At 32.9% G+C, this 15065-nt stretch overlaps 1 protein-coding gene across 3 annotated transcripts; it reads right to left on the minus strand.

Moving 5' to 3' along the window:
• Positions 1-6623: 6623 nt before the first annotated feature.
• LOC144569385 (uncharacterized) lies at positions 6624-10537 on the minus strand. 3 transcript variants are annotated; one of them, XR_013516047.1, is made up of 11 exons: positions 10376-10537; positions 10126-10239; positions 9063-9173; positions 8877-8939; positions 8628-8753; positions 8399-8548; positions 8230-8307; positions 7811-8119; positions 7561-7676; positions 7238-7330; positions 6624-7109 (listed from the first exon to the last, which is right to left on the minus strand). XR_013516047.1 is itself a non-coding variant. In XM_078319712.1 (11 exons), the coding sequence occupies exons 1-11, from the start codon at positions 10496-10498 to the stop codon at positions 7050-7052; spliced, it is 1341 nt and encodes a 446-aa protein (XP_078175838.1). In that variant the 5' UTR covers positions 10499-10537; the 3' UTR covers positions 6624-7049. The 3 variants fall into 3 exon arrangements, 2 of the variants coding, with proteins under 2 accessions (XP_078175838.1, XP_078175837.1); XM_078319712.1 differs by having other exon boundaries at positions 7561-7680; positions 8634-8753; XM_078319711.1 differs by having other exon boundaries at positions 7561-7680.
• Positions 10538-15065: the final 4528 nt, after the last annotated feature.

Below are 15065 nucleotides of genomic sequence, written 5' to 3' on the forward strand. Positions count from 1 at the left end.
GATGTGAAGCCTACGTGCGGTAGGAGATTCGGTTGCAAAACTGAGATTGAAGGTTTTCACGAATCTTAATCCAATCGGACAATTTTGAAATAATTAAAGTCAGCAAGGTCTTAATTACCATGTTTTGTGACATAGTTATTATGTTGGATAGAAAGCTCAATAAGACTGAATTTTGAAGCAAGATACTCCGATCTGCGCTGCAAGATTTTGTTTCAGGGCCTCTTAAAAGAATACGGTTCCTCCGAAATAACTCAAATTTTGAGTTTAGATCCAGACTGTTGGATCAGAATCCTGAACAATTCGATATAAAATAGAATGAACGGGATCCCTTTAATAGTCGTGCTAAGAAAAGATCGAACGGTCCGAATTAAATACAAAATATTAGTGTAAACGCAGGTGATATGTGACATGAATTCCTCTTAAAATGCCAAAATGGTGAAGAGGGGAGACCAAAGACGGCCACCTCTTGTTTGACCATTGACATTTGGTGGGAAGGTAATATGGGTGGACTTTGATACAACGGCGCGATTCTCGGAGAAATTTATGCACTTTTCACGCTCTGCATCAATGCCTCGCCCACGTTTAATATACTTAATCTAAAATCAACTGACAAAAAGGAATTAAATTGGTGCCTGCACGATGTACAGCTGGGGTAGGTCGTATACTCATTCTTTAATGCCGCTAGTTGACTACCAGAAACTGTTAATGAAAGTTCTTTTTTTTAGGTAAATATATTCAAAATTTGATTACTTTTGATTTTTTTTTTTCATTTCATTTTGGGACTTTGTGAAGGGTGTATTAACAGGTCTCAAATTGAAGTAAAATAATATCCATCGGAATACATTCTAGTGTATAATTATCCGTATTCTAGTATCTATACGGATACAAATAATTAAGTAATACACAAATGGGTTTTTAAATATTATTCTGTTATCATTGTAGATTTAAAGTATCACATGTTTATCATTTTAATTTTCAATGTTTTAAAAGATATTGTTTTGATCCTTAAACAGTTTTAATTTCTACAAAATTGGTCTTACGTTAACATCTATTGAAAAATATAGTATTTTTATATATCATAGGGTTATTTTTTTGGCATCGAAATTAGTACTAATGTTGCATATAATCAACCAATACAGACCACGTAAGACATAAATATAACAATTATTGACATCAAATATCAATTAAGTTTATGTTAGCATTAATGTACGTGTCATTATAACAACAAAAAATAACACTTACATACATCTTACCACGAATATTATTTTGACATGGTCGCAAATGTGGATCTTCATTTACCTTCTTTTACCAATAATAATAATAGGAATAAGGAAAAAAATATTAACACCAAAGTGATAAATGAGTAATACTCAATGGACACAATTAATTATATTTTTTAAAACTTAATTTATTGGTCAAAATGGTAACAAGTAATACTTTAAGCACCAGTATGATATCAATATCTTTAAAATTTTATGAATTAAAATGATAAATGATTAATATTTTACAGACGATTTTGTAATTTACTCAAATTTATACAAGAGTGAGTCTATGGCACCATGCATACCGTACTGTGTGGCTGAGAATCTAGATCCTCTAATACTAAAGCACCCTTCTTAAATATATTTAGGGGTCGGTAGAGCTAAATGATAAGTTCGTGTTTGAAAAATAACCATGTGAGATTTAAAGACAAAATAGGAAATCATTTGTCCGGACTTTGTGGTTGAGAATCTAGATCCTCTAATACTAAAGCACCCTTCTTAAATATATTTAGGGGCCGGTAAAGCTAAATGATAAGTTCGTGTTTGAAAAATAACTATGTGAGATTTAAAGTTCATGATTAAAATATAACAAAGATATATTGAAATATATATGTTATTTTTTAAAATAAATAATATATAAAAATGTTGATATTTAAATATATATATATATATTTTTTTATAGATTTCATTAATAAAATAAATAACTAGTGTATTATTCGTATAGTTAATTTAATTTTAAAAAATAATGGTTCTAGAAAACCTGACACAAATAACCTGAACACACTGGCTCGCTAAAATCTTGTGCAGGCTGATCCTCATGTACTGTACGGCGTACAGATCTTTTAAATTTTTAGTAAGAGAGGAATTAATTTCAAATAACACGCTAATATAATTCGATAAAAAAAAAAAAAACTCGATTCATAAAATGGTACACTGTACCAGTTGCCGCGCGTCATCTGATACGAACGTAAACCTAAAACCTTGATCCCATCCGGCGCATCACGTGCCTTGTTAACTTCGGAAATTTGTTAGGCGTTGCCGCGTTGAGGGGTTACATTGTCATTGTCTGTGTCCAGAACTCCAGATTCCAGAAGACTGTATTAACAAATAAAGGTTTTAGGATCTCTAGCCTCTAGGCAGCAAAAATAGTTAACTAAAGGCTTGGCGGACAGCGTGCTTTGGGGATCAAGCCATGACACCATGTGCCGATGTGCGGGTGCCTCCCACCCAGATTCAAACCGAATCCACATGCTCTGAGGTAACACAATATTTTTATTTGAATCACGACCGTCTAGTCGGAATCCAAGTTAATTTGGTCTGAAATGGAACTTAGAGAGCTATTTTGATAGTCGTGCAGATTTTGATTGGACAGTCTAGATCCAAACAGAAATATTTTGTTACCTCAGGCGATACGAATTCCCGAGACTTAAACCATCCTTTTGATGTCAAAGATATACAAAAGCCGTCTCTTATCTTCATGATTCGGTTCCAATTCGTTTACAGGTGAGAGCTTCAGATAATCAGAACCGTTCATTTAAAATCAGACGGCATGTGTTGCGCCTAACTGAATAGCGGATCAAGTTTAGCACAGTTAATTAAACATACTGTCTGTGATAAGTTCGAAATCCATTATTTATACTAAAGAGCAGGGTTAAAATACACTATTGATTTTGTGCTCCAATCATGTTCCACATTCTTTTTTCTATTTTCAAGATTCAAACATTCGTTTTGAACCGCTCAACATAATTTTCATATTAAAATGTACTTAACGATCAAATTTTATACTTTTTGAAACTTGTTTACTATTTTTTTAGATAGGTACAAACTAATTAACTTTATAAGATTCTAGGCCATGTTTATAGACCATTCAAAACAGTGATTTTGTACTTATCTAAAAAAAATAGTATAAAAGTTTCAAAAAATTATAAAATTTGATCACCAAACACGTTTTAATATAATATGAAGATCATATTGAGCGGTTTGAATTGACTATTGGGATTTAAAAAATGAAGATAAGAATGTAAAGTATGATTAGAATACAAACTAATGATGTATTTTAACCCTACTGCATATTAAAATAGTTTGAAAATTTTAACTCTGATCAAATACTAGAAATAAAAAAGGGTCAAATTAATTGTATTGTTTATATCTGCCTGACACTCACCAGTCACCAATAATATTTGTACAAGAGATGAAGAGATGAGCACAAAAGCGTCTCTTGAAATCACTCCAATATACTCCGATTATACAAATACAATCATCCATGTCGATGCTCATAATCACTTACACCGTGTCAAGCACAACGATCCTCAATTGGGGTGCTTACTGCTTTTAAGAATTGGGTTATTCGTTTTACTTGTCAAAATAATTTTAGCGTATATCTAACTTTTATGTTACACATATTTAAAAATATTAAATAAAAAAAATTAAAAGTTAAAATGTATTCTTAATTATTAAGAGGAGCTTGTACTAAATTTAAATTCATTTAAAATTCAATTGGTCATTCATCATAAAATCATTAAAACTGTATTGTTAAAAAAAAATTAAATTATTTGAAATCGATCCAAATGTGTTATATGTCATATCTAAATAAATGACAACACATCTGTAATTTTGATTTTATTTGTATTATATATATTTTTTAAATATATCATAAGAGTTGGATGCACAATAAAAGTTTGATGTACGCTAGAATTACCCTATTATTACTTAACTGTTTTCTTTTTCCATAACAAGAGTTTGGCTTGGCTAAAAAATGACAGCAATGATTGAGGGGCATTTTAATATTAACTGAAATCTTTACCTCAAGAAATAAGATTAAATGTAAATAAAATGTTCAAAATAATCAGAGTCAGTATACTAGCCAGGATAATTGGATAAGAAAGTTCCGATGGCAAATCCAAAGAAGACTCCATCTGAGATTCCTAGTAACCGTTGAGCAGAATAATCAATAATTCATTACAAAAAAAAAAATAGAAATTCAATTGTTTACGATCTATTTTATCAAACTAACTGTTTATACAGTTTCATTTCATGAAAAAAAAAAATACATGTACATATTTTTCTTTGAAATGATCGTTGCAATCAAGCACGTTCTATGAATGCTCATTTCACATTTCTCTACAAATTAATTGAATGCGTTCAGCTATTAGCCTATTACTAACCAGTGGTAGTAGACAGTAGACACCGATTTAAAATAAATCAAGCTGCACAGGGTTCGTCGCCTTATTATAAATGCTCATTTGTCATATCGAGTACTAAGATCAATAATGAAAGGCATCAAACTTTTTTGACTAATTGTAAAATCAACGAGGAAAAATTACCAGAATGCTGGAGAAAGATTAATTAACAATAAGATATATTAAAAATAAAAGAATATGGAATCTAGGAGTGTCAAAGGGTACCGTAAAGGTCGGATGCAAGCATTTTCATATCCGTATCCGTTACAAATTGTTCTTATCCATACTTTATTCTTAGCTGCTACAAATCATCTTATATGTATCCTACTCTTACATGTTATAGTTGTCGGATAACAAAATAGTAGTATGTTAATAACGAGTAATACTAATATAATAATTATTTTTGAGAAAAGGTAATGTCCCCCGGGTTACAGTCTCCCAAAAATCTCCGTGTATAAAAACTTTCATTTTTTAGCTTAGTTCTGACGCATTTTTAACTGCCACAATTGTATACATTTATTTCACACATGTATAGTTCTTTATTTTAAAAAATAATCTGACCATGCTAAGCACAAGTAAACCTATTAAAATACTACTAGTATCATACACGTGCGTTGCAACGGGTACATATTATAAGAAACAAATATATCAATGAAAATAATAATTATCTAAAAATTAAAACACATGTTAATAGAAAATTTATATGATTATGTATTTTTAATTAACTTTAATCGTGATCTCTGATAACAATTTGATGATGTGATGATTCTTTATTTTTACCATTAACAATGATATCAAATAATAGCTCGATTCGAATCTAATATCAAATATCATACAACAATTCAATATCAACATATAATATGATATCAAATAATAGCTCGATTCGAATATAATATCAAATATCATACAACAATTCAATATCAACATATAATATGATATCAAAAAACATAAATAAAAAGTGTTATCGTTTGTATGTATAGGACACACACACACACACACATATTATAAGAAAAATATATATTCACACACATGTTCCAATTTATATTCTTCTTTGTTTCCAATTTAGAATACACACACACACACACACACACATTGATATATTATATATTGGAAATATATTCTAAATTGCCCACACCAATATGTATAGAAACAAAAAAAAAGAAAAATAAGGAAATTAAAAAACATGATTTCCATTGTGATTCGTATAGCAACGAAGAAGTAAGGAAATAATAAATAAGAAAATGGAAGGTGGAGTCTTCTCAATTGAAGATGAAAAAATATGGAAATAAAGGAATAATGAAACAAATAAATATATAGCTATATTTCAGAATTTGTTCATTTTAAATTATAACGTATCGTGTGGTAGCACATGTGGTGGGTATGTTTTTAACTAAATTTAGACTTCTATACATAAAAGAGATGCATTTAATCAAAAGAAGACAAATTATGTAATTGGAGAGCTGAGATCAAATCCGAAGTTTCATCTCTCAATCGTAGCCGTTGGCGGATCGGACACCCAACGCGCATAATAATAGAATGGAGATATAATATATATAATATATATCCTACTATATTAATAAGCACAATTTGAAAATAGTATTTTAATAGGTTTACTTGTGCTTAGCATGGTCGGATTAATTTTTTCAATAAAGAACTATACATGTGTGAAATAAATGTATATGTTTTAATGTTTTATTTAAATAATAAAAATAATTATTATATTAGTATTATTCGTTATTTATATACTACTGTTTTGTTATCCGACAACCATAATATGCTAAACACAAGAAATTTCAATGCTTATTAATATATATAATATATATATAATTTTTTTTATAATTACTTAATCTAAATACTTTTTTATAATTACTCGATTGAGTAATGCTCGATTGAGTAATGAGTACGATATAGACTTTACTCATAATCTTATATATTTAAATAATAATAAAAATCTTTATCCATATTTATACCCGATAAATTTAAAAAAATAAAATCTTATCTGTACCCATCTTATCAGATACGGTACGGGTTGGGTAACCGGACAAAAAGGTGCCATTGACACCACTAATGGAATCTCATGGTATGACACGAGGACTGTCCGTACTGTATAATATATATAGCGATGACAAGGGAAGACTTGTAGTTTATTATTTACACTTGAAAATAATAAAAACAAAAAAAATGCAACAATCAACGTAAATACATAGTAAACAAAGAATCTTATGGAACGAAACAAGTACTGTTGATACAAAATAAATAGTTTTACCAGAGAATGATTGGTTGTAAAATATTTATACTTGACAATAATGGAAAAAAAATGCAATAATGGAACTTCAAAGCTACGAATTCCAACAAAAATTTCCAGAACAGAAAAGAAAGGAAAAAGAACCAAGCACACATGATGACATGTCACGTGCAGCCCAGTTGCAGCTCACTCGCACTGTCGTCTTGCTTGTGCTCCTCTGTACTATGAATCCAATTATTTGCATTTTGCATTTCTAGCAACTTTAGCCCAATTTGTTTGGTTTCATGATAACTGAACCAACTCATGGAGAATATTTGAGCCAAATAAAATGACAGAAGAATATCTTTTGTAAACATTAGGAAATTATATGACAGCCAGAACTTCTCCGAGGACATGGGCCCACTGTGTCCAGTGTGTTCCTCCCTACAGAAGATTAAACAAATTTCCTGATCAATGTTTTGCTTTTCATTTTGGTTTTCAGCTTCACATCCATCCATAATACCCTCTCTGAAATTGCATTCATGAAATAAATGTTAACTGTAAAGTGATACCTGACAGAAGACAGCATAAGGTTCTCTCAAGGGACCATCACATGAAAGCTCGCTTGTGCTTCCATCCACAAATGTTCCATCCGCAAATATTACCTATTTATTTCCCACATCATCCATATGATTATTGTTTGCTTTCTCTCACCAAATTGTGCACACTTTATAGCTAAGGTACTATAAAGTAATGACATGTTCTAATTTTTGGCATGTATGGGCCTCAAGAAACACAAGAGCATATATTTTGGCTGCATCTACCATATTTACAATCCCAAAAGAAAAAAAAGAAGCGTAAAACGCAGAGGAAAAAAATGGAACGGAAGAATAACCTCAGAAGCATAGCCAGGAGTAGAACCAGCAGTTGGTTTGATAAAGGACCCGATTGGGCAGCTTCTTTGCACAGCTTCACAAAATTTTATCAGTTTATCCCGGCTTCCAAGTTGAACTGCCTAATACATATAATAAGCTGATTGGGTTATGCCAAACATAAACTAACTCATGAGACACAAAATGTCAAATGCAGAATTTGTTCCATGATATTATGCCGAAGATGGACGATGGTGCTGAAAAGAATAATACCTGAACAACATCATGACGAGTTCCAAGAGAATGGGGTTGCACCTGATACCCTCTGGCTGCCATTACTTCTGCTATTAGCAAACCTCCCTTGAGAGCTTCTCCAACCATCTGGGGAGAAAGAAAGAGGCCTTGAAAAAGAGAGCGCATCACATGACCAGGAGTTGATCCACAGTCCACTCCTAGACCAGGTGCAGAGAGCCGTGCTGCTGCTGCCTCCACTAACCCTTTCCTCCCTGCAATATAGCCGCCGCATGGTGCTATTGTCCCTCCAGGGTTCTTAATCAGACTCCCTGCTATCAAATCTGCTCCCTTACCCATTCAATTTAATACAAGTTAGCACAAGCTTAGCTAATCGGAAGAAGGGGTGGGTGGGGATGAACAAAAAAGATGTCAAATTTGATCAGGAATTAGTGTTGTACCACCATCGGAGGTTCAGATGTCTCAACAAACTCGCCATAACAATTGTCCACCATGACTATGCAATCTTTATTTTGGCCCTGTTTGATGCCATATTGAAAGAAGACATTCAAATTATGAAGGATTTTTTGCATTTTCTGTCTATGGTTAAAAAAATCAGGAATAACATACCTTGGTGAGACTTATGACTCTCTGAATGTCAGTAAAACCTAAGCTTTTGCGCCATGAATACCCACATGATCTCTGAATAAACACACACCGTGTTTCTGGACTAACAGAACATCCCAAAGCATCCCAGTTGAGCCCTCCATCAGCAGCTAACTAAATATTTATTCCCTAGTCAGAATCCATAATGAAATGAAATTATGTATTTAAAGAGAACTATGTAGTGATAACATACAGGAACCTCACGGTAACGGACACCAAAGTCCTTGAGAGATCCAATGTTAATGTTTGAGTCAGAAGGCCCTCTTATCCCAATTACTTCCTCCAATGTGTCATAAGGGGCACCAGCTACAGCTAACAACTGCTCAACGTTAGCATCAACAACAATTATAATCATCTTTCCTTTTTTTTTTGAACTTATCTTCCTCGAGTCTATCGTATTTTTTAGCATGAAAATGTATTAGATGATAAAAAAGATGCTGACCTCATCTCCCGGCCTCAAAATAGCAAATAGAGCACATGCGATGGCGTGAGTACCTGAAAAAAACTGACATACAATAATGATGACAACAATGATAACAAATAACAGTAGGAGTTTTACAATTAACATTAATACCAGCAGTAGTAATTTGTAATGTATTAAATAAAATATCTATTATACTGAACAAACCTGTGATCGAACCATTGCTGATTCAGCCCCAAAAATATCAGCAAATACAGAATCTAGAGCTTCACGGCCACCGCCATCATCATGTCCATACCCTGTACATCCACCAAAGTGCTGAAAGGATATTATTAATAAGGCCAAGAATGCAGGTGTGTAAATGGTCTGCATTCATATAATTAATCCATAAACATATTACAACCGCATCCCTGTACCTGCATAAATTGATGTGGTATGGATACGGATGATTGTAGTGCCTTCATAAGATGCTATATCCAAAATTATCGAATAAAAAATAACAGCATAAACAAAAGGAGCCTATTACATGCTATAAGTTTTTAATTTGCGGGGTGATGTAAAGTTATCAAAATTTCTATTTGTACATCTAAAATTCTATTTTTTTTTTCTTTTTCTTCCTTGAAATACCCTGATATTTCATACACTTGTTATCAAGTATGAATATCAAACAATATATGTAGGTTTGTTATGAATTCTGTTATTTAAAGTTTTTACTTTATTATTCTAAAATACCGATTTTTTGTTATACTTGCAAATTTGTTAGTGGTATCTGTTAATGCCCAATTCGAATATTCATCAATTATCCTCTCGTGTTCGTACAAGTTAAGATGCAGGTTTAATTTTAAATTTTGACATCCATGTAATATTTGTATCTGTATCCGCATTTTATTGAGAGGTGAATACAGATACGATTTCAGCACAATCCATTCTGAATCCTATAGCACCACAAGAATGGCAATTTAAAATATTTAGACATTTTGGTAGGATGGAAGCAGTACTCAATTTTTATGGTTTCAGATAAAGATTCTTGGGGGTCCCTTGGGACTCAATTTGAGATTCAAACACTGCAGCTATCCTTCTACCTCCTCTATTGACAGGATTTGACCAAATTTTAGTTGAAAATTCAGTGAAATTGGGACCAACTATCACAAATGCAAAACTTCAAGTACTTATGCAGACTGCACAGTTCAATATGTTAAGTCTTAAGTGGTTCCCCGAAGCATTCTTAATTTAGCAAAAAAAAAGTGAGCTTTTAACTGTGATAGCTTACATGAGGAGCAATTCTGGTACTCTTGAAGGCAGTAAGCACACGGGCAGAGTTGATAGCCACCCTGCAATCTATCTCTCTGTACACTCCATACAGCGACTCCACTGCTCTCTCTACCTAAAATTAGTTACACCCACCAGTTATCCAGCATCAGGCCAAGAGATAAATAATTATACAAGGTTGAGCACCAGCATACAATACCATGAGTAGTAAAGGAACATGAATAAAGGAAAGGAGAGAGGAGTAACCTTACCTCGGGATGAAATGGTGACAAACAAGTTGAAGATGCGGAGCAGGATAAGCGCCTTCCTCGGACTACTCGAACAACCGACGCTGACAGTGGCCCGGATACAGAAAGTGGCGCTGTGGCGACCATGGCAGGAACAGCGAAAGAGATGGCCTTTCAACTGGCTAGTTACCGCCTTACCGGTTAGACGAAAGAAATTATCAGGTTATATCTCAGAGAGAAAATAAAAAGTGTTCGTAAATAGGCCCCAAGGCCCGGTAGTGTAAGTAGTGGGCTGGGATGTAAAGCTAGGTTCCGATTTCTAAGGATTGTAAATGTGCCCGCGGAAATAGAATTTATTTTAAGTTGATCAGAATTGAGAAATTATTTTTAAACTTGTACCATCTAATTATAGTACGTATGCCAATTTTATACAGGGCCACACAAAACCGACTATATATATCTAATGATAGCAAAACAAAGGAAAATAGAAAAAGAGGCTATAAATTATAGAACCATATTTACATTAATGATGGGGTTTATGAGGACTGCCACTTACAAATAAAATAGAAATAAAGAGCAATATCGAAAATTACCAGTAATATATATAGCTTTACTAATATATCACTTTCTCCACTAAAATTTACATCTATAATTAAGAAAATTGGGTGTTGTGGTCTTATTATGCTAATAATTAGATCTTTTTCTTATTTAACATACAGCATGCTGCTACTCAATGTATAACAAATTTACATTTTCTCAATATGAATTACCGGATTCTATCTTGCTAACTTTACATTTGACTTTTTTTTTATATATAATTAAGCTGTGCTTCTGCAATAGTTTATAATTTTGTGCTCCCTTTTGAGTATCTCTTATTTTATTTTTCCCCTTTGTTTCTGTTCTTCTTTTAGCAAACGGGAATTTCAAAATAAAATGAATTTAATTTATTTTTTCATTTAAATTTAGTAAAAGAATTTTAGTAATGCTGTCCAATGAACTTTCACTTTTTAGTATATCTCTTTTGCTTTTATTTTATCCTTCTAGATAGAGGGAAATGAATTTGAAACAAAATTAAATGAAGATGATTTATTTCTTCATTTCATATTTAGTAAAACTTTGGGAAAGTCGTCAGATGATTTATTTTACAATAATTGTCTGCAGGAATGCATGAGCATATAAAAAAACGACAAATTTGAAAGGACACAGTCCGAAGGCGTTTCATCGGTTTCTCTTCAGCCGACGCCACCTTTGTAAGAAGTGCCTTCCTCTACCATTTACCTTTCCTCTTTCCTTGTTATTTGCTGCCTTCTCAATTGATAGAAGAATTTCCAAAACCTAGCAGATTTATCATCAGGTATGGGCTCTCTTTATTTTTAATGTTGTGAAGAAAGAGCTAGCAGCAGTATTCCCATACGGACAGTTTATTGTTATTGTAGTAAATTCCTTTAGCTTGTCCTTTATTTTCTTAATTTAAAACTTCTGTTACTCACTGGAATTCTGATAGGTTCTTATACCTTAAAAAAACCTTTGATTACGAAACTTCTTATTATCACTGTTTGAACTATATATATTATTTGACAACAAAACACTTGTATTTAAATGAGGGAGAGCCTTTTATCCTGCTGTAGTAGCTAGATGTAACAATAATTTTACTATCTTTAAGAGGGAAGAAACTAACAATGGGAAAAAAGAGAAGATAAACTGATAAAGAAAGTCATTCACCTTTATTATCATATGCATGGAGGAGCAAAAAGTCTGATTTCTCTCTTCAGTGCTTAGCGAAATAAGAATATCAATTTCTTTATAGGCTGGAATTGACTCTCCTTGTTAATTTTAATGAGCAAAAGTTACATAAATCGGTAGGTTTTTAATGTTATCAGTTAAAGAAAGAATACATGCTGGTTCTGTCATTGATCTTTATAACATCAGAGAAAGTAAACTGGCTGTTATGGAAGATAGAATGTACGTGCTTCATGTCATTGGAAATGCTCAAATGCATATCTGATAATTTCTCTTTGCTTACTGGTTATGGACTCAACTCACTCAGGGAAATAACTAATACACAATAAATAATAAATTGTAGACAAAAATCAAAACATAACAAAGTTCCATTGCACCCAGAGAGAAGAATGCAGGAAACAATGGACAGCATATCAGTAAAAACTGAAGACTGTGTGAATATGTTCCAAGACTATGAGGTAAAAGACATGTATGGGTTCAACAATGGAGAAAATTTCATTGATGTCATATGCGGGTGCACCAGCTATAGGTACGGTGATACTGTTGGAAATCTCCGAGTGTATGCATCTGGTGTACTCGAGATTAAGTGTGAATGCAACCCCGCATGCCATGAAGGTATTTCTCTTTTGTTCCTTGCTCAACATGCTATCTTATAATGTCTGCGTGTTATCAGTTGGACTGTAACTTGCTTTCAATATCTCTTCCTTTTTTCAGTCTTGAAACCAACTGAATTTGAGAAACATTCGCTGAAGGAATCACCAGGAAGATGGAGAAATAATATATGGGTCACTATAGGAAGCGAAAAGGTTCCTTTGTCAAGAACAGTTCTGTTGAGATACAGTAATGTAAATTTAAAGGCTCGTCCTTCCAAACGGAAAGTACATAGAGATGAGTTTGTGAAGTGTAACAAGTGCAGCAAAAGACGCCGGTTTGTGGTGGGTACAGAAAAGCAATACAGAGAGTATCATGATGCAGAGATTGATGGTAACTGGGAATGCTCTCGCTACCTGAATGGCATGTATGTGTATTTTATTTATATTTTTCTTTATAGTAGGATCAACAAGAAAATGATTTAACAGGAGCATATACTCTTTTGATAAAGTTTAAAAGTAACTCACACTTTCCAAACAGATAGATAGTAGTATTGGTTATCAATTAGCTAGGCAAGATTAATGCCTACGTACATGTTTCATTTAACCCTCCACTACTAGCAGATGAAAATGCTTATGGTTGTCATCGCACCTTCAATTTGTTTTCTTTTTATTGTACAGTGCCATTATATGATTTTTTTTTTTATGGTTAGCGATGAATTACACCACCAATAAATGTATTGATATAAGAGAAAAGGTCTATTTACAAGGTCCTAATTTTCCATTAGATGAATTTATTTTTTATGACTGCTTCACTTGTTACCAGAATCACCTGTGCTGACAAAGAAGAGAGGGGAAGTAAGAGACGGGCAAGGGGATGTCACCAAGATAGCATCTGTAGTGGCTGCACAAAATGTGTTTGCTTCGGTTGCAAGATGTGCCGTTTCTCGGACTGCAACTGCCAGACCTGCGTTGATTTCCTTACTAATGCTGACATATGACATTATATTATACATGCAAAATTCTACTGCATGCATACCAATAAATGTATGTCTTTAGTTTGAAAAGACTAGTACTTGTTAGCAGAAAAGGCCGTAATATTATGTGTACCTATGGTTAATTGTTTCGCATTTTTTTTTCTGCCTCTTCTAATACATGTGACGGTGAGATTATTTTGTGATAGTGCCAAGGATATTACTTGTGCTGCATAAAATGTGAATTGAGGGAATGAGAAGTAGGGGAGGGGAAAAGGCGCCTTACCACTGCATTCTAGCCAGAGATGAGCTAAATTGGGTCCATGTACGTAAATCTGATTTGCTTAAACTTCAAAGTACAATCACAGCTGAATTGGTTCCACATAAATGAAAAATTAATTACCGACGATAACCCTCTTCGGAAACCGCATTTAGCACAAAGGAAAGGTTGGACAGTGTGTGGCCAATTAACTGGCCATATGTAATTTTATCCCATCAGACTCATACTCTGCTTCATAGTTGTTTCTATTTAATTTTTATCCCCTTTGACAAAGTCTAACACACCTAATAGTGCCTGGAACAGACTTATTGCATAGGCAGGAAAACTAAAACATTAATTCGATGCCATTTGTTACGGGTGTTTATACCTTCCTTGTATTAATGTAAAAACTCGTTCACAAAAATGTACATATATAATATAAGGATTGAGAGCTAGCAGCTCTTACAAAGAAGAAATAATAACCACCCATAACAAATGTCATCCAATTAATGTTAGACAAACTAATTAAAGCGACAAGGACCTTACTATAGAAAGCATGTCAAGACGAAGCTTAAGATAAACCTACTAACCTTACTGGATTTCTAACACTTGCAATGAAAAGTTTGCATATATTATAAGCGATTGATCCCACCTGATGATTATTGATGCGAAACATGCATCACAATTAGGGAAAATGTTGAGTCATAACGAGCCAATTGATTTGTGCTGGTTCCAATGGAAATGTGAAGTATATAAATGCATATGGTTTTATTTTTCAGATTCCATGTTGTACACCAATTGCAGGTAGCTGCTATATAAAATGAAACAGTGCTTTGGCGATATTCCAAAAGCCATACATTCAAATGTTCATTTAAACAAGTTATGAATATGTCATTTGAAAACCTTCTCCATATATTTACTAAAAAAAAATTAGGAATGTGGAAATGAATGTATTACCATTTAATAGAAAAATAAAAAGCTGCATCTCTCTCCTCTTATATTAAGCACATAGATGTCATGATTTGTCAATGGATGTGATTTAGTTTGTTGGATTTTAAACGATTAAAATAAAAAATTCCGCAATTGTGATTTTATATGGCAATGTCTTAGTATTTATTGTGTTGAACTTTGTATTTAGTTATCTGAATACT

This window comes from Carex rostrata, chromosome 18 (assembly GCF_964058835.1).
Source record: "Carex rostrata chromosome 18, lpCarRost1.2, whole genome shotgun sequence".
Taxonomy (NCBI): Eukaryota; Viridiplantae; Streptophyta; class Magnoliopsida; order Poales; family Cyperaceae; genus Carex; species Carex rostrata.